The 20909-nt window shown below is 39.0% G+C and overlaps 2 protein-coding genes across 2 annotated transcripts in view; one reads left to right on the forward strand and one right to left on the reverse strand.

Moving 5' to 3' along the window:
• Positions 1 to 20909, forward strand: part of spred2b (sprouty related EVH1 domain containing 2b) — a 161519-nt gene that overhangs the window by 122890 nt on the left and 17720 nt on the right. The gene's annotated exons all lie outside the window — the stretch shown is intronic.
• Positions 5957 to 16661, reverse strand: LOC148353467 (uncharacterized). The gene is given in 8 exon segments (XM_088351267.1): positions 5957 to 6437; positions 6508 to 6594; positions 6666 to 6792; positions 9489 to 9616; positions 12629 to 13153; positions 13155 to 13182; positions 13184 to 13324; positions 16085 to 16661. Coding segments are annotated over 6 exon segments (1023 nt in total). The 5' UTR covers positions 13318 to 13324; positions 16085 to 16661; the 3' UTR covers positions 5957 to 6437; positions 6508 to 6513.

A 20909-nucleotide genomic window follows, 5' to 3' on the forward strand; every position in this document is an offset into this window, starting at 1 on the left:
AAAAAATAGTTTTTGGTCCTATATTTTCTATACATAAGGCACACTGGATTATAAGGCGCTACAATGGGAACATCGACAAAACAGTCAGAGAGTTCAGTCAAACTTATTACCCCCTTAACATTCCGAAAGCTTGCAAAGAAGCAAATACGTGTCTCAGACATGTACGGAAACAGTGTCTGTACGATGTCACCAATCACTCAAATGCATCGTAGCAAATATCATTCGGAAGGTTAAAGTCTTGGGATTCAAGAAATGCCAAACATTTCTTAGTTTCCATTTTATTTTTTGCTGCCAACTGTGTGGACAGCAAAGTAAGAATTTTATTGTGCAGTGAGACGGGGTTCTTTACTGTGCATATGACAATAAACACTTTGAATTGAATTTAGTTTAAAAATAGACTCATCACAGAAATATCAAGATCGTTCTAAAACAAGATACCGGGAAAATACAAAGCCGCATACCTCACCTAAGTTCTCTTGCAGCCATCACGTTCAATAATGATACGTAACTATGGTCTTTTTACAACCGTGAGTGTAGTAAATCCAGGAGAGTAAAATATTTACAAATACTGTATAGTTAAACATATTTTCTCTATGCCATAGTGCAACCCAACGTGTGATTCACATTCTTTTTCGGCCAATTGCAGGCTTTGTTTCGCCCTTTTAGCCTATGCGAGCATGTAAATGCTAAAAAGGATCCGCCCCCTTTATCTCCGAATAACTTTAGCCTATAGTGACTGATTCAAATGATGATTGACACGTTGGTTAGGAAATGAAACGTCGGTATATAAATCCCAGCATACACCGCGGACTACTTCGCCTTCGGGGGAAACTCTAGTCGGCGGCTCCTTGCCTTAGTCGCAAGACTTTGCGACTTAATATTGATCCATATACAAGGTGCGCTGTATTATAAGGCGCATGGTCAGCTTTTGAAAAAAATAAAGGCTTTTAGGTGCGCCTTATAGTGTGGAAAATACGGTACTTGAAAAATTAGTGGCACAGCAGCTAAATAATTTCATATCCGAGAACAATCTTTTTGAATCGATGCAATCAGGATTCAGGGCTAACCACTCTACTGAGACAGCTCTGATTAAGGTAACCAATGATCTCCTACAGGCAATGGACTCTGGCGCTTCATCACTTTTGCTGCTGCTGGACCTTAGTGCTGCTTTTGACACAGTGGACCATAATATCCTACTAGAACGGCTGGAAAAAATGGATTGGTCTCTCAGGAACCGTTCTCTCATGGTTCAGATCCTACCTCTCAGACAGGATGCACTGTGTTAAATATGGCGAAATGACAACTGGGCGTGTTAGTGTTACCTGTGGTGTTCCGCAGGGTTCAGTGCTTGGCCCCCTTCTTTTCAGCATCTACATGCTTCCATTAGGTGATATTATTCGCAAGTATAATATCAATTCTGTTTAAGATCAGGTAATTGTGTAATTTTGTAACTGTAATCCTGTGCAGTCCTTTGAGACATTTTTGTGATTAAGGGCTATATAAATAAATTTGACTTGAATTTCCACTGCTACGCAGATGACACTCAACTATATTTTCCGTTGGAGGAATCTGCCACACTAAATTGTGGAAATTTGGAGGCCTGCCTCACTGAGATAAAAGAGTGGATGTCACTCAATTTCTAGCGTCTTAACTCTGAAGAGACCGAAATGTTAGTTATTGGTCCATCTAAATGCCGTGACTTACTCAAAAACTGCTGTGAACATTGACAAATGTCACATCACACAGAGTGACTCAGTTAAAAATTTAGGTGTCATATTTGACCAGTATCTGTCCTTTCAAACACATGTGAAGAAAATTACTAGAACCGCTGTCTTCCATCTTCGCAACATTGCTAAAATTCGTCCTATACTGTCTCAGTCGGATGCGGAGATTATAATTCACACGTTTATTACCTCCCGTCTCGATTACTGTAATGCACTACTCTCCGGTCTCCTAAGTCCAGAATCAAGAGACTTTGGCTGGTACAAAATGCTGCAGCGAGGCTATTAACTACGACAAAAAAGTCCAATCACATCAGGCCGATTTTGGCTAACCTGCATTGGCTCCCTGTTAGCCTAAGATGTGATATCAAGGTTCTCTTAGTATTATACAAAATCATACATGGACTTGCTCCCTTATATCTTTCAGATCTGATTTCCCCCTAAGCCTTCGTTCTGAGAGCACCGGTCTTCTGGTGATCCCAAGAGCCAAGAAGTGTTCCGCTAGTTCGAGAGCGTTCTCCATCTGGGCACCGGTGCTGTGGAATGCTCTTCCCCCTGAGATCCATTCTGCAACCTCAGTGGAAATGTTTAAATCTAAGCTTAAAACACACTTCTACTCTATAGCATATGAATAACCTATACTTTTCCTGGACAATTTCTCTGTATTATTTGTGATTGCAACATCCTTTGCTGTCTGGTAATCCTGAAAGGGGGATGCCACATGTGCGGTCCCTTCTCAAGGTTTCTTCATTTTCCTCATGTTATGGTTTTTGAGTTTTTCCTTGCCCTCATGTTGGTTCCAGATCAGGGGATGGTGTAATAATGGTCTGAAAAAATAGTCTGTGTAATAACCTGTGAAGCCCTTTGAGACTCTTTGTGATTAAGGGCTATACAAATAAAAATGACTTGACTTAACAATGCAGCGTCGGAAACACTCCACTGCTTTGAAATACTTTAGTCTATTTGATTCCTAGCTCCGTTTTCGATTTTTTTGTTTTGTCGTATTACTGCAGTTCTATTTTTTTTTTCAATTTTCTTTTTTTTTCAGTATTTATGTAGAATGTATGAAGTCACATTTTGTAGTAATTCTGTACTAGTATTTTGCAGTAATTCTGCAATAGTATTTTTGTACAATTCCCATAGAAGAATGTTTGCAGTAAATTTGTAGTATATCTGTAGTTGTATTTTTGTCGTATTTTTGTCATAATACCTCCGTAGAGGTATGTTTGTAGTATTCTGTGATAATATTTATGGGGAGGTATTTTTGTATTATAGTGTTCTTGTAGTGTTTTTTGTAGTATTTTTAAGCTCTTGCATACTGGTATCTTTGTAGTATTTTTCTAGTATTTTTTAATATTACCATAGTGTATTTGTATTTTTGTAGGATTTCTGTTGATATTTCTGTAATATCTTTGTACCATAGGACTAATGTAGTTATATTTCTATAGTAATATTTCAGTAATATTTTTTGTATCATAGTATTACAGTAATAGTGTTTTTGTAGTATTTTTATAGTATTTCTTTTCAGAATGAAGACAAAATTAAATATTAGGGCCTTGTTTTTAAGAACTAAACTTTGATATTTAGTTTTGTAGTAATTCTGTAGTGTTTTTGTAGTATTTCTGTATTAGTGTTTTTGTTGCAGACACACAACAGGACAATGGGGACAAACTGGCATCAAAAAAAACTTTTGGTAGTACTATATTTACTATTATTTATGTTGTTATTAGGGGCAGCACAGCGACTGGGTGGTTAGCACAGCCCCACAGTACAGAGGTTCATAGTTCAAGTCCAGCTATTGCAGCTTCCCAGTGCGGGGTTTGCATGTTCTCCCCATGCTTGCATAGGTTTCCTCCGGACACTCCGGTTCCCTCCCACATTCCAAAAACATGCATGACAGGTTAATTGGCCGGTTCAAACTGTCCCTAGGTGTGAATGAGCAAGTAAATGGTTGTCTGTCTCTGTGTGCCCTGTCACTGTCTGGCAACCAGTTCAGGGTGTCCCCTGCCCACTGCCCGGAGATGGCTGGGATGGGCTCCAGCACCGCGACTCTACTGAGGATAAGCGGTGCATGATATTTCCAAGCAAAAAGTATCAGAACAATATTCAATACTTTCCTGTATTTACTTGGATCAACTCAATACCAAAATCCCAGTATCACCCAACCCTACAGGAGTGTGATGTTACTTTCCCCAAGTATTTTTTGTTCCCATTTACATTCGTTAGCGTTGCATGAAAATGGTGAAAGTAAGAAAAGACCTGCTTGTAGAAGAGTCCAAACGCCAACCCAAAACCCAAAGGAGATGAAACAAAAGTTGCAGCACCATGTACAGGACTGTCTCAGAAAATTAGAATATTGTGATAAAGTTCTTTATTTTCTGTAACGCAATTAAAAAAACAAAGATGTCATACATTCTGGATTCATTACACATCAACTGAACTATTTCAAGCCTTTTATTTTTTTTAATATTGCTGAATTTGGCTGACAGCTGAAAAAAACTCAAAAATCCTATCTCAAAATATTAGAATATCATGAAAAAGTATACAAGTAGGCTATTCAACTAATCACCTGAATCATCTAATTAACTCGAAACACCTTGCGAGGGTTTCCTGAGCCTTAAAAACACTCAGCTTGGTTCAGTAAACTAAATCACAAGTATGGGGAAGACTGCTGATCTGACTGCTGTCCAGAGGACCATCATTGATACCCTCCATCAGGAGGGTAAGACACAAAAAGAAATTTCTCAAAGAGCAGGCTGTTCACAGAGTGCAGTTTCAAAGCATATCCACAAAAAGTCTGTTGGAAGGGAAAAATGTGGCCAGAAACGCTGCACAACCAAGAGAGATGACCGCAGCCTTAACAAAATTGTGAAGAAGAGCCGCTTCCAGAATTTGGGGGAGCTTCAAAGACAGTGGGCTGAAGCTGGAGTCCAGGTATCAAAAGCCACAGTTCACAGACGTGTCCGGGATATGGGCTACAATAGCCGTATTCCCATGGTCAAGCCACTTCTGAACTCAAGACAACGGAAGAAGCTGGACAGTTGCAGAGTGGTCCAAAGTCCTCTTTTCAGACAAAAGCAAGTTTTGCATTTCATTTGGAAGTCAAGGCGCCAGAGTCTGGAGAAAGGCTGGAGAGGAGCAAAATCCAAGTTGCTTGAAATCCAGTGTGAAGTTCCCAAGGTCAGCAATGGTTTGGGGAGCCATGTCAGCTGCTGGTGTTGGTCCACTGTGTTTCATCAAGTCCAGAGTAAATGCAACTGTGTACCAAGAGATTTTAGAGCACTACATGCTTCCATCTGCTGAAAAGCTCTATGGAGATGAGTATTTCATTTTCCAGCATGATCTGGCACCTGCCCACAGTGCCAAAACCACCAGTAACCGGTGCACTGACCATGGCATCACTGTCCTTGATTGGCCTGCTAATTCCCCTGACCTGAACCCCATCGAGAATTTGTGGGGTATAGTTAAGAAGAAGATGAAAGACACCAGACCTACAAATGCAAATGAGCTGAAGGCCGCTATCGAAGCATCCTGGGCATCAATAACACCTCAGCAATGCCACAGGCTGATTGCCTCCATGCCACGCCGGATTGATGCAGTAATCCGTGCAAAAGGATTCCCAACCAAGTACTGAGTGCATCAATGGACATTTTCAAATGTTTGATTTAGTTTTGCTGTTATAAAATTATTTTTTTTACTTGGTCTGAGGAAGTATTCTAATATTTTGAGATAGGATTTTTGAGTTTTTTTCAGCTGTAAGCCAAAATCAGCAATATTCAAATAATAAAAGGCTTGAAATAGTTCAGTTGATGTGTAATGAATCCAGAATGTATGACATTTTTGTTTTTTTAATTGCATTATAGAAAATAAAGAACTTTATCACAATATTCTAATTTTCTGAGACAGTCCTGTATAGGCTGACAGAGACTGAAATGTTGACACAAGCCACCAGATGGGGGTAGTGAGTAAAAAAGTTAAGACTTCAATACAGCTCCTATTAAAAAAATTAAATGAAAAGACTAAATAAATTTAAAAAAATAAAAATTAATAACACAAAGCGTGAATGCATAGAATAAATCACATTATTTGATTTCAAGAAAGAAAGTACCAGTTTAGGTGGTGGAAAATCTAAAAAAATAAAACAGCGTTTTGGCTTAAATACATGCTACGGTAAATGGACCAAACTTCAACAGCGTTTTAAACTGCATAAGGTGCCAGAAATGAAGTAAAAACAGTTCACAAGTTTCATTAAATTTATTTCAGGTGTAACATATTTGCATTGTACATCTTTTATTGCCATGCATGTCAATGTGATTTTATCAGTAAACCTGAAGCCTTATAATAAAACAAATAAATCCATAGGTACATCCATATAGTTCTGCTGGTATATAAAAGGCACATTATATTATGAGGGGAGGATGGCTGTAATATTTAAACCAACAATATGTTGTTAACCAAACACTGACATGATTGTGCATTTAATTTTACAGTACACAGGAATTGTACATTAAAAGGAAAGACAAATTTAGATAGAACGAACATGTTTAAGTTATTAACAAGAACTACTTACACAGTCTGCACCTTTTTTAATATAAATATACTTGTCGTTTTCAACAGAGTAGTGTTCTCATGACAACTTTCTAACCTTGAGTGAAGTACAGAAACTTCTGAGAGAAGCAGGACCATCTGAAAATTGCAAAGACCTGGCCTGCTCCGCTAGGATGAAAAAAAAAACGATTAAGATGGCATTGGCCTCCACTTATCAAATATCATTACGACCTCATACTTGCATTCAGGTAATAGGCCTTTGAGTGTGTATTTCAGCCTCAGCTGATGTTACTGTAGAACCTGGATAACAGTCTTTGTTCAGCTTCTGGTATCCAAAAGAAAACAAAACCTGTTATGACCTACATAGGAAGTTTTGAACAAATTAAATTAACGTACCATATTCCCCGAGACCACGCCAAGACACCTGAGCAGATTCTTGTTGGCGTGGGAAGAGCCCCACTGGAACCTGAGGCCTGCAGTGCAGTGTGAATCCAGATGGGCAAGGCAGAAACCTGGCACAGCCCTGTAAAAAAACAGCAATTACAATGAAATGAAAAAAGGACTATAAAGCACACTTAAAGACCCAAAATTGGCCAGAAAGTTGAAAGTGTGCTTTAAAATCAGTTGCGCCTCATATGACACTACATGTAGTAACTGTTTTTGTTTTTATTAATGTTTAGTACAAAATTATGTACTCTTGTCTGAATTGTTCTTAGTTTAGAATTTATCTGTTTCATTAATAAACCAACAGGACTTTTATATGTAATGGTTGAAGTCATTGTTCGGATAAACAATAACTAAAAAAGAAGTCTGATTATTCAGGACACCATTTACTAGCTGTCTGTTCAAAGTTACCCACAAATTCTAATGAAACATTAACTTGTACACACTTAGGCTAGGTTGATTTTTTTGCAATGATTTGACCTGTATCCCATCTGTTGGAATCCGTCTGAACAGAAAATATCAGCTTTTTTCGCACAAGACCGAGGCCACTTTAATATGTGGTCTTTATCCAATACTTATGCGATCTTTTGGAATGCGACTTCTGCCTGAACGGTCAAAACGCATTTATGCGACCTGCACGTCATTGAGAGATGGGAGGAAGCGTAGAATTCAAAAACCATGGCGGACATAAACCCATAAAGCATTCAGTGGAGGGAAATTGAGCTTTCTTATTTACCGTAAATTCCGGACTATAAGCCACTACTTTTTTCCCAAACTTTCAACCCTGCGGCTTATTCAGTAATACGGCCAATTTATGTAATTTTTCTAGCGGCCGCCAGCGGCGCTCGAGTACATAAGGTAAGATTTAGACTGCAACTTCTTAGTTTGTGCACAAATTAATTTAGCTTAGACATATCCTCATCGTGCAAATTGCAAAAAGAAAGGCACATGACGCAATTTTCAAGCTAAACGCATTCGAGCAGTCCGATATAGAAGGAGACAGAGCTACCGCACGTAAACTGTACTCTGTGAGCATGATGCTAGCGTGTTTTTAAATGAGGGAGTGTGGGACGATGTCTATATGACAAAATCTCTTTCCCATACTTAAGGAAGACGACTTTGATGACGTCAGTTATAAGGAGGAAGATTAAGGCTTATTGCTTATTATAAGTACGGTATGTTTTCTTGAAAGAGCTGATTACTGTGTTGCGAGCGTGTTTCTAGTAGCGTTTTGCTACCCTTCACAGGCACGGTTTGGGATGAAAGTTATAATATTATTAAAGCTTTGAAAACTCTCTCGGTGTACCGTCTTTCTTTGTAAATATGTGTAACCATGTATAATAAGTATTTGCAACTGTATATTTTTGTAATATATTTATTTTAGAAACTTATTCTGATAGGTTTTGTACGAGCAGATGAGAAAGAAGGGGCGGGGCAAACGCGGGCTGATGGGAAGTGGAGTAAAGGTGAGATGTGTTTGTGGACGCGGCCGACAATAGTGGATATATATTTTTCCCACCCTTACCTTTGGAAATATACACATTTTTTTCCTTGGATTACTTTCAACGGGCACCCGGCCTCTGCAGGTCTGCATTAAATCTTAAGTACTGGTATCATTTTCCGTTCATTTTACCGGCTGTGTTTTTTGGACTGTCTTGGGTATGGGTTAATTTCACGTTTGTATTGCGTTATTTCAATGTGGGCGCATGGGGCTAATATACAGGTGCGGCTTGTGTATGTACAAAAGCGGTTTTCCCCCCGAAATGTGGTGGGTGCGGCTTATAATCAGGTGCGCTCTATAGTCCGGAATTTACGGTACTTAATATTTGGAGGGGGGCAACTCTGTTCAGCCTGTGGTAGCACAATACATTTAAAATTGCTCGATACGCTCCGCTATTAGCATCCATGTGCACTCCTGTAAACACTGGGCACATTGTTTGTGACGTCACATGTTCTCCTTTGTGCATACGGGAGACTTGTGCCCTTCTCACAGAAGATACAGAAAACTCCCTGGAGATCGCAAACAAGTCGCATTTACCATATTTTCATGACCATAAGGCAAAGATAAAAGTGTCAGATTGTCTTCCAATTGTGTGGCGTGCCCTATCGTGCAGTGCACCGTGTGTAATGTAAAGGTCTTTGTGCTTTTGTTTCATGCAACAGTGTCATTTTTCCACCAGGACTACAGTAGCGCAGAAACTTCCAGCAGATTATAATGAAAAGAATAGATGGTCGACTCTTGTGCTAATGTGTCTGTTGGGACTGTTGTTTGTGCTTTCAGAAATGGAGTCTGAAAGGGACTCTGAAAGCGAAGAAAGTGAACCTTTTGATGGAGATTTAGCGAACCTGTTTTGGTCAGAACAGGACGAGGATTTTGACAGTTTTGTTTGATATGGATTACCAGTAAAAAAAAAAAATATGAGCACCACACTCTGTTTTGCACCATCATTTTTAAAAATTATTTTTTATGCGTGTTTTACCTTGTAATTAATACCTAAATAAACCACAACGAAACTAAGTTCACTTACGTTGTATTTTTAAATACGCACAGCATTATCCATGTCTGTGTTGTCGTAAGGCGGCCGCAACAGAGGGCACCCACACCCTATCATGTGTTGCGCCCTGTGTTGATGAATACAAAAATAGAACCAAATACTGAGACCGCGTATGGTTGTGAAAATACGGTAGATGGAAATGTAAACGCTATCTTAGTCTATTTTTTTCGCAAAAATGTGAACATTCAATGTTTTTCTCAAGGTTTATTCTTTGTCATACCGCTCAACTGCGTTGTCCTTGCATTCAGGATGATTTTGAGAATAGAGCAGTGCACCCAAGATCAGCACCCCTTCTTTTTCTTTGCTTGCAGATAAGACTTCTGTTTCTGGAAAAGACGCCCGGAGGAGCTAGTGCACGAGGAAAGAAATTGCAAAATGTTAGTGTCCACAGAGCAGGGTTATCAAATTTCAAGTAAAACACAATAACAAAGGTGACGAAACATTTTTTTTTTACCTGAGGGATACTTAGATTTTTGGTTTGCTTTTAAACGCACTAAACGTTCTTCCAGCTCTCCGGCCGGCCCTCAGACTGTTGATGAACGAACATGTCTTTGCAATGTTACCAGAAACTATAATAACTCATACCAAAGCTTAAACTCTTTGGATTCAAGATGATGATGACCATTTCAAAACGTACAAATCACAGAAACATCACGATCAGTCTGAAACAAGATCCCCGAAAACTAAAAGCAGATAAAATGCAGAAAGTGCAGTAATATTCCACTCACAAAACGATTCTTAACAAAAATGGTCTGGTTACATTCATGTCAGTCCAGTGAATCCAATCGTGTAAAATATCATGAAAAAGTATACAAGTAGGCTATTCAACACACGATAATGCCAACAGATAAAAAAAAATATCTGCCTAAAGGCATTTCTGCATTGTTTGATGTTCCTTGTTGTAATCAGTCCGTTTTGCCCCATTATTTCCTTATAAAAGAAAAAAAAACTGGCAAGATCATTTCCAATATAGTCACTGACTCTGATCATTTGAGTGACCACTCTTGTCCAGCTGCAAGCTTGTTTTCGCGATATCCTATGAATGCCTGTATTAAGAAAACGGATATGACCTATTTGCTTCAAGAACCTTCAGCCAATAGTGACTAAATTCAAATGATGATTGACACATTGGTTAGCCAATAAAATTCCCAACATAAATGCATGCCATTTTACAGGGGTGCATTCATATCAGAGTCGAAAATAAATGTACATAAATGCAACCAGGGATCCATTTGTATGCGCAATTATCACTCACAAGTGCGCAAAATAATGGATTGACTTCTAGAACGAGAAGTCAAACATTTACAACTCTTTCACAATGTCTAAGAATTGGCCGAAGTAAAATACACGGTTGCAAAGGTTTTAGGGATATAAACTGGTCGTCTCCAAATGATCACTTTTGGAAGCCCCTAAACCTATCCTTAGAAAAATATGTAAAATACAATGTTTAGTTTTTCAGATTCAACTTTGACCTGCAATGCTACACTTTTTTGAAGGCGTGTGATTGCAAAGCAAAATAAATTCCTGCAAGAATAAAAACCTTCTATTTATGTGTTCCTACTTAGATTACACAATGTTAATAGGTAGTTGCAGTGATTATTTCGTATACATTTCCAAAGAGACCAAAACTTTCTATATCCTCTCAACTGTTCAAGAACAGCAATTAATTTACACTGGGTATGTCTTTAATTGGGACTTTAGGCAAATTTTACAGAAACATTAAAGCGTTACATTTTACCGAACACACTCTAATCCATATCCATTTTTTACAAACACGAATGGCGTTTACAGTAAAAGGTTGGTTTAGAATTTTTAAAAAGTACACAGTTAATGAAAAAGTTGTTACTTTCTAAATCATAGTTCTTTGCATCTTTAGTTTTTTATAAGGAGCAGTGTGTATTGTTTGACTATTAGAAGTAGCTGTGTTGTGTAACCAAAAACGTATGCTTAACGGCACAGGGAAGAATACAAACTACAGGGACTCAAAAGTAATCAAAAAATACAATTTTTCTTATATTTTTTTCCAGCCTTGAGGTTTATGGTTTTGTGGGGTACCTGTAGGTGAGGCTCATGTTATGTAAAAGAAATACAAATGTTTTGACGTACGTGTATTCAGGTTTATATGATAGTTCATGTATTTTTGCTTAATATTTAAATCAACATTTTTTTCTTTAATAAATGAAGTATTGTTTACTACTACGAGGCACTTAATAATACACAAAGTCTCTGATAATTATTAAATAGTATTTTAAGAGGAAGTTCCTATCAGCATGACAAGGACTTTACTATTATGATTTCTACTATGATCTTTTTTGACAACACGATGGCAGACAATCATGTCAGCTCCCTATAGGTGAAGCTCATGTTATGAAAAATAAATGCAAATTTCTTAGCTCAAGTTTATCAATTCTTGTCTTATAACTCGTATTTTACAAACACAAAATTCAGCATTCAGACGGAAAAATAGTAGATAAATCATGTTTTAACCACCTCTTTGAACAGAGGTTTTAGACGTTGCTCTTACAAGTTAATAATAATAATAATAATAATAATTTCCTTGTATTGTCATTCTGTGTAACAATGTACACAGAACGAAATGTCGATTGCACCTGACCCGTTGTAGCGAGCCGATGCAGCCGCAGCCAACAGAGGGCGCCGCCGACCACTTTTTAAGTCTTAGGAATGACTCGGCCGGGGCGCGAACCACCGACCTCCCAGTCTCAAAGCGGGCGCCTTACCATCTAGGCTACTGAGCTGTTAGAGAATCATTTACCAAAACTGGAAGGTTTTGGACCTTCAAAACGTGTTAAGGACCTAGGTGTTTTTTTTCTCTGAGCCTGATGTTATTCCACAAGTGAAAAATATGACTAGATTGTTTGATCTTATCAAGAACAAAGCCAGGGTCCACCGATATTTGTCTCAAACACAGAGGTGCTGATTTGTGCTTTTATATCATCTTGTTTAGATTATTGTAATGCACTGCTCTCCAGTCACTGGTGTGGTTAGCTTGCTGGAAATCCTTCATGTTGCCGTCTGCTGCCAACCCTATTAGTGTTGTCTCCTAAAAGAAACCAAAACTGTCCATATTCTCGTAATGGTTTAAGAACAGCATTAAATGTACTTTAGTTATGTCTTGGTTTGGAATTAAAAGCAAATTTTCCTGGGATGTTAAGGATAAACATTGTTTTTGTCTGTTTGAAATTCCGGGTTGTTGGGTGAGAAAAATGAGGGGATTTATTTTTTTTAACGTACATTGTTTTATACAGCAATTCCAGTTGCAATTCATCGCCTGAAAAGTGCTGTATAAATACATTTTGATTGATTGATTGTTAGATTTTGAGAACCTTCGCTCAGGATTACCTTAAAACTGCCTATTTGTTCGGTGCTCTTGTTTTTAAAATCATCCCACTTTTCACCACCATCATGCTGCGTAGCTGCAGAGCAGAAGTCTGCAAAGCTTTCACTTTGCGAGAGACCATTGGGCACACAACATTCATGGGTAGGGAATTGCAAGGAGAGCTTTGAGTTAGAACAAGAGCCACGAGAATCAGAACGCATGTCCTCTAAAATATCATCATTAACGGTGTTCTTCCCGGGGAAGGCTAGCGAGGACCCGTTGGGTTCAGATGAGCCAGAGGACATTGTGGGCAAATCCTGAATTTTGAGATCAAGTTGGTGGTGAGAGGATCTGGGTTCAGAATCCATAACTATGTCTGGTGCTTCCTTCAGACCCCTCGAGTTCGTCGTAGTGCCAACGATGCAGCAACACCACGGGTGGGCTGGAAGTTCTGTGAACGTGACAAAATCAGCAAAGCCCTCTTCCTCTCTCGAGGTGTCGCAGAACCCGTTAGAAATGGGCATTGGAAGCTCGCCAGCAGGTTCTACGTGGTGTTCGAAAGTTGCACTTGAGCTTCAGCCTTGACTTTGACAACGCTGATGCCAAAGGAGGATCCTCGCAAGACTTCCTCATCTGATCCAGTCTTCCTGATGTAATTGTCCAATAAAGGGCAAGGTCCTGGGTGCTGACATGTCAGAATGTCTGGCTCCATTCATCTGCTTTGAAGAATGTAAAAACAGAAAAGTTTAGACGCTTTACATTTATACCCACAAAGAGACAAAAAAAAAAACCTGGACTAAAGCTAACTTTTTAAGCCAAACACATTTTGTGCACTGCGATTTTTCAAAATATTCAGAAGAGAAGACGGAGTTAGTGGCATTGCCTTACACACCTAACATAGTGAATAGAGGTAGACTGATAATCGGGTGGGCAGATTATCGGCACGGATATTTGGGAATTTGAAGGATTATTTATTCAACGAGCCAATTTTTTAGGCTCAGATGCAGCTGAGCCTATCTCCGACTCTCTCCCTCATCCCTTCCCCCTCCATCCTTGCTACTCACCCCGCGCCTTTAGATTGGATAAGCAATCGGTGGCGCAGCCTCTGAGGCAAAAGATTTCCCGACTCAAAAGACTCTAGACCAGAATAAAGCTGCTGATAAAATTGAAATTTTAAAAAGTTCGTGCCATGGTAGAAAAGTGTGTGTGTGTTTAGAATATAATGTAAAAAGTTGTAGTCAGAATGTGCCTTTGTGTCATGATTTTATCCTCAAACGTACCTTAACAAAGCCAAAGATTATATCCAGGTGGTGTTTGAATTCTTACAACAATCGTATCATCTTGAGGCCTTCTAACTCATAATTAAGATGTCTTTCACTTTCGTGCCGGGAAGTCTGGTCACAAGCTTGCGTCCCCTGAAAAACTCCCTTGATTTTACAGTAGCTCATTGTTCGTTTATGTCACAAAAGTTTCACTTTAATTACTGTTAATTTATTGTGCTCGCAGGCCACCTAGTGACCAGCAATATATAGCTCAATTTAATCATGTGATCACCTTTAAGCCAATCAGATGTGTGGTTTTACGGCTGTGTTTTGAATAAATGGGATAGTAGTTATCAGATTGGAGTCTTTTCTCTCTGAGCAGCACTTGGAAGAGGATCTAGGGGAAAGCTCAGGTGGGCTATGCCTCCAATGAAAGGGCTACCCAAAAATAATCTCCGACTCAGAGTGTGTTTCTTACTTTTAACCTTGACATTAACTTGTTTAGAGAGAGCAGGTTAATGGAGGGACTGATTCATTAGCATTTATCATAACATTAGTTGGTCTATCAAGCATGTGTGTTTTTGATTGAGAGAGAGAATAAAAATAGCAAAACAATTTGAGCTGTTTTTATGCACAACAGATTTAAAGTCAACAACACGGAATCCCCCAAAAGTCCATATTGACGATCTTAAGAGAAAAAGGGCGCTTCAGAGGGAAATAGCTGTTGATTGGTGGAAGCCAGTTCCCTTGGTTCACTTTCAAGAGCCTGCTCATAGAGACGTTTCATTTGCGAACGACTCGAGTTCCTGATGCTCAAATTTTCAGTGTATCAGCCCTCATCCGCCTTTTCTTTCAGCGGATCTGTAAATACTAATAGCTCGTCACTATATGGTAGTCGCTATTTTGAATGGCGACATGATCCTAAAAGATGTGACATAAACAAGTCGGAGAATAGTGGAAAACCATGCCGCTGAACACGGTGTCGGGTGTGCGAGGGATGAGCCAGTATTAGCAATCTGCAGCCAAAGTAACAGCGCTTTTGACCGTACGTACAGTAAAGCAGCATGGCAAAAATAATTCGTTAGATCATCCCGTCACGAACGTCCCCCCCCCCCCCCCCCAACACACACACACACACACAAAAAGTACCTTACATAGCGACGTTATTTATAACGGCGTTATTCCCAACACTGGTGATCACATAATATTAGTACTAGTAATAAAAAAATGTTTTTTTGGTGCCCATTGTCCCTTGTGTGTCTGCAACAAAAAAAACTACAAAATACTATTGCAGTAACACTATGATACAAAAATACTGTAACAGAAATATTACTACATAAATACTATAGAAAAAATACTACAGCAATATTAAATAAATAATTAGAAATACCATGTATTTGGAGTGTTTCTGACACTGGGTGGTTTAGATTTTTGTTTTGTTTTCCTTTTCTTTTCTCTGGCGTTTTTCCTCATATTTTAGGCTATGAGTCCTTGATTGAGGAAAATAGTTTTTAAAATGCTGTAATCTTTGGGGGTGCTCGAGTGTAATTTGGGGGTTGCCAGTTTACGCCCCTGCCTTACTTTATTTAATAATTGTTACGTAGCAACTTGAAGCTCCTGACGCCCCTGCCTTACTTTATTTAATAATTGTTACGTAGCAACTTGAAGCCATCCTAGAGATCTCAGTTCGAATCCCGGCTCCTCCGTGTTACATGTCGAAGTGTCCTTGGGTAAGACACTGAACCCCTAATACCCCCAATATGCAGGTTAGCGCCTTACATGGCTGCACGGCCGCTATTGGGAAATGTGAAGCACACTGTAAAGCGCTTTGGGAAGTCTTGACTTGAAAAGCGCTATATAAATGCAGATCATTTCATTTCATTTCATATTCTATTCAACAAAAAATGCATCTTAATGAGTTTCATTTCAATAACCGCCAAGAAAGAATCATGGCGTCCAGGTATTCCTTCTTTTGTTTTCAAATAGTTGGCAACCCAATGTATAATGCACACAACACACTAAAAGAACTGGCACGAGATCCTGTAAATATGTGTTACAAAAAAGGAAATTATGCAAATTACGTTAAATCCAACACGTTCTGCTTGGTGATCCTTTCATTAGCTAGCTTGATAACCTTTTCGACTTGTCTAAAAGTCCATCAGACTATTGTTACTATTATAACACAATTCGCACAATACAACAGTTGAAAGCATATACCTGTCGAGTTATTATCATGTTGACAATCCACAGTGCTTTTCTAGCCGATAGCTAAACCATGGTCTCCTTGGCGTGACGTCATTTTCATCAGAGCTCAACACCAACCGAAACGTTCTATTATTTGACACGTCATCTCTCTTGGCCCTTAAACCTACAAGCTTTGTACACGCTGCCACCTGCTGAACACAAATATTACTATCGGGTGATTCTCTGGAGCAGGGGTGTCAAAACTAATTTAAGCTTGTGGCACTCATGGTAGAAAAAAGCCAGACTAGTACGTGCTTTACGGGGTGAGTCGGTCGAGGAGGTCTCGGAACGACTTTGCCAGGGATTGGCTCACTGTCGCCGCCATCAAGGACGCCATCTGGACCTCTAGAAACCTGCTGGTATGGAGGTGCAGGCAGATCCCCCCAGTGGCTGTGCTCCAAATGGCTGTAGATACCATACAATCTGTGAGCGGCGGGCCTAGGACGCAGCCATAAAGAAGAATCGTCTGCACCCACCCGGAGTGGGGAACCGGGGCTACACTGTGGGGGTCCCGGCAGCAACGGCCTGGTTGTGGAAAGTAGAAGTAAGAAGGGAGAGGACCCACAAAGAGGACTGGAGGATTCTGCTTGGGAGGGTGGGATGGCAGAGCTATGCCCTTGCACAATAGTTTTGCCCTTTACACTTTGGTTAACTACTGTTAAAAGATAATAACTCTGAAATTGATTAATTGATGTTGAAAATGTCAGGAAAAAGTGTTAAAATGTCATATCGTCACGTCATATTGTCAGATATAACAAAATTGTGATTATGCTTGATGGTTGTTGAGATTGTCGTGTTTGTTTTGCTGCTGTTGGTGTCGGTGGATTTGTTCAGAACAAAAAAAAATAGACTTTGGCCTGGACGGATCTATTGACACTAACAAAGATGTTATACAACGAAATTGTGAATACGCTTGATTGCTATTAAGATTTTCGAGAAGGGTTGTTCAAACCTCACATTGTGTTTGCTGTTAAACGTCATATTGAAATATAATATTGTGAATGTGCTTGATTGCTGTTGAGATTGTCAAGATTGTTTTCTGTTATTAGTGTCAATAAATTTGTTCAAACCAAAAAAATCAAAGAAAGAGAGGGAGGGGGCAAGAAAGACAGAGTGAGAAAGAGAGTAAAAAAAAGAGAGAGAGAGAGAGAATGAAAAGAAGACATACTTCTCCACCTCCACGGCTCCATGCCCTTACAAACTGTCGTATTTTCCCTTACAAAATACAAAACAATCTTACACCATATTTTTTTTAAAACGTGTTTATTTATGTAGTTTAACATGTTATATTGTACATGTGTTTCGTTCTATCATTCTGTACATATTCTTGATGATGAAATTACAAGTGTTGCTTAATTATACTACAGTGTTCTCTATTTTATGCCACTGTTGCCTTCTTTACTGACATGAGCATATCTTTTGATGGCTGGAAGGTTACAGCAATTGCCAGAGTAATTCATTTTCACCTACAAGTAGGCAACAAGTGTGTCTTCTGACATGCTTTCTGTATTCTGTGTTGATTTTCCTCACAAGTGAGAATACCCTCTCACTATCTGCATTGCTGTGTGCGAGGCACAGCAGGACAGAAAATACCTTCCACGTTTCTGGAAATCTCTGTACACCCAGTGCCGTATTTTGCTTTAGAACTCCTGTCCAGTACCTGTAGCAGGATAACAAGTCTTTTGGTGCAGTCACGATCATTACTTTCATCAATCATCAGGGTGAAAGGCAGTGTTCTGCATATTTCAATGACCAGTTCAGTGAAGGCAGGGGCGAGACAGTTTTTGACTATCGTGGTCGTCTTGGTTCTCTTGCAGACAAATTCCTTAAACATATTTTTAATAAAGTGAATTAGTCCAAATTTATGTGGGACTAATTTTTTTTTACTAAGCTCAAGTTATAAACAATTATTTCAAATAAAAAATCAGGAACAATTGTTATCAGCGTAACTAAAATATCCATTAATAACACTTTGAACTTAAATTTGTAATTAAAGATAGTTTTGGGAGGAAAAAAGTAGTTGTTATTTCTATTTTGTAAACCAAACCACAATATCAAGCATTGATGCGTGTATTTTAAATATCAAACAGACTATTTAACAAGGACAGAAAATACAAACCTTTGCAGCCTTGTGACTGGGAAACATGTTTTTCATAAGCCTTGTGAAGTGATCGGCAACTGTTGGAGGTACGTTGTGCTCTGCGATGAAATTGCAAAACATCACTTCGGCAGCTGTTGTGGAGTCTTCCGGTTCTTTTTTAGGAGCAAAATGAACATCCATTGATTGATATGTTTTCCAGACTTCTACGTTTTTGGCGTGGCTCTTTGTTTCAAAATGCGTCTTTAAATCATAGAAAACGGAGGCAGCTACTTTCATGTCTTTTTTGAAAGCAACACAATACGAATATTCCACACCTTTCTTCGAAGCTTGTATCAATCACTCGTATCGTCCTGACATTTGCTCCCACTCTTTGTGATGCTTGCCTCTTCCATTTAACTTACGGCGATTTAATTCAGGTTCGGCCATTGCGACTTGATGATTGTATCCAAAGAAAATTCAAAACTATGTTGTAATGCAGAATTTAAAAAGGAGGTAGTCAACTTGGCACACAGAGCCTATGTGCGTGTCTTTTTAAAATGTTCAAAGTCTTATTTACGCCACACCGAGCCCATGGAAAACGATGGGGAGAGAAACAAATCAGGAAATAAAGCCTGTCGATAAAAATTATTTATCCTGATAGAAACTGTTGGTCATAGAACTGTTGGGCTGCTTCATAAAGACGTAAGTTTGATCTCCATGCTCCACCCGGAGCAACGCAGGGTGGACGAGGCAAAATTTAATCATTCTGTGGTACGGTAGGGATTTCACATAGTCAGGTTTTCAATGTAAATCTCTTGAATTTCTGTCTCAAGGTAATTAGCTTGTTTTTATATTACTAAATATAAAAACAATGTTTCTCATACACACACACACATAAAGTAACGTTTTAACAATGGGTGTAATTATATCTCTTGTACGTTTATCAATCTCGTATTCTTTTATTTTAAAGTCGTGTTCTTGTCTGTACTGATTCCTCTGACGTAAAATAAACCACTCCCTCTCTCTGTTTGGGACCTCAGCCAGGAAGGACGTAAGTTCTTTGCTTCCACCATCATGTAGAATTAAATTATATACATGTATTTTATCTGTGCAAATATAGCCACTAAATAGTCTTAATAATGATTGACTTTAACAAATGGTGCCGAAACTTCCGGTTGTACAGAGTTTTTTATTCGATGCACATGGATTGGGGTGAAGAAATTGTTAGCACATGTTTAGCTACCGAGCGAGATTAGCATCCTAATGCTTTGGAGTCGACTAAAGGCAGGCTACAGTCGGACCAGAGTGGTGTATTTGCTCAAGTAAAATGCATGTATTAAAATATAAATTTTGAATAATTTTAAGAAGAAGCCATTTTGTAATGAAATAATCCAGGTTTGGGTCGTTGTGAAGCTTTGGAGCGCGCTAGACAGCATGTAATGCAACTAAATTCCTAGGTACAAAGAAAAATACTCTACAATCTAAGAGAATGCCAGTTGAATTAGGGTACATTCTGTTATTCAAACTATATTTTTTAGTTTGAAACGGTTCAGATGTATGAGACGGGTAAATTAAACGTATTTAGGTACGTAATAACTTACAGGAGCTCACAAGCCCAAAAAATGCACGTTCCTGTTCAGTTAAAATGCCGCTGAGAAATATTATAAAAAAGGGCGGCGGCGTCCTCAATTAATTAAATTAAATGTTAAGGTCGGTGGATTGCGGCGTTTCCCCTGAGGAAAATTGTGTAGAAAAAACAACCAAAACTCAGTAATTGTAAACTTCAATGTGCACTGAAATTAAATTACCGTATTTTCCGCACTATAAGGCGCACCTAAAAGTCTTGTTTTTTTTCAAAAGCTGACCATGCGCCTTATAACACAGTGCGCCTTATATATGGCTCAATATTAAATTCGCAAGGTCTCGCAACTACGAGAAACAGCCGCCGACTCCATTTTTTGCGCTGTGCATACTGGGAAATATTAAACGATTGGTAGTTGCCGGGGCTCGTGTTGTATTTGTTTACTAAGTGGCAAAATGGCTACCCCATTAAACTGCTTAATTCATATTCAACAAATACAGTATTTGTCTGAATCCAGGGTTATGACTGGTGAAGATGTAAAGCACAATTTACCTTAAACAAACGCAGAATTATTCAGAATGTCACGTTTGAGAGAGAGAGAGAGAGAGAGAGAGCGAGCGAGATTCTCTTTCATACATGCATTTGTATAAAAAATGGCTCCTGTTAAGAGACACGCGTACAACGCCGAGTTTAAACTCAAAGCGATCAGTCACGCAGCACAACACGGCAATAGAGCGGCAGCGAGAGAGTTAAACTTAAATGAATCGATGGTACGGAAGTGGAGAAAGGATGAAGATAAGCTCCGCCAAGTAAGGAAAACTCAACAAAGTTTCCGTGGCAATAAAGCAAGATGGCCAGAGTTAGAGGAGACACTTGAACAGTGGGTTGTTCAACAAAGAGCGGCAAGCAGAAGTGTCAGTACGATAACTATACGTATGAAGGCAACAGCGCTGGCACAAAAACACCGGACGTGTTGGATGGCCCATTCACTGAGATATGGTCAATTCGAACACAGCAGAAGAAGAATTCGAGGGATTCGTCGATGAGGAGCTTATAGAGTGATCTTTGTTTTTCTTTTGTGTGTTTACGTTTTACATTTTACAGTTATTATGTTATTGCTTTGCACTCGTTGTTTT

This window comes from Urocampus carinirostris, chromosome 13 (assembly GCF_059441175.1).
Source record: "Urocampus carinirostris isolate Australia breed hairy pipefish chromosome 13, RoL_Ucar_1.0, whole genome shotgun sequence".
Taxonomy (NCBI): domain Eukaryota; kingdom Metazoa; phylum Chordata; class Actinopteri; order Syngnathiformes; family Syngnathidae; genus Urocampus; species Urocampus carinirostris.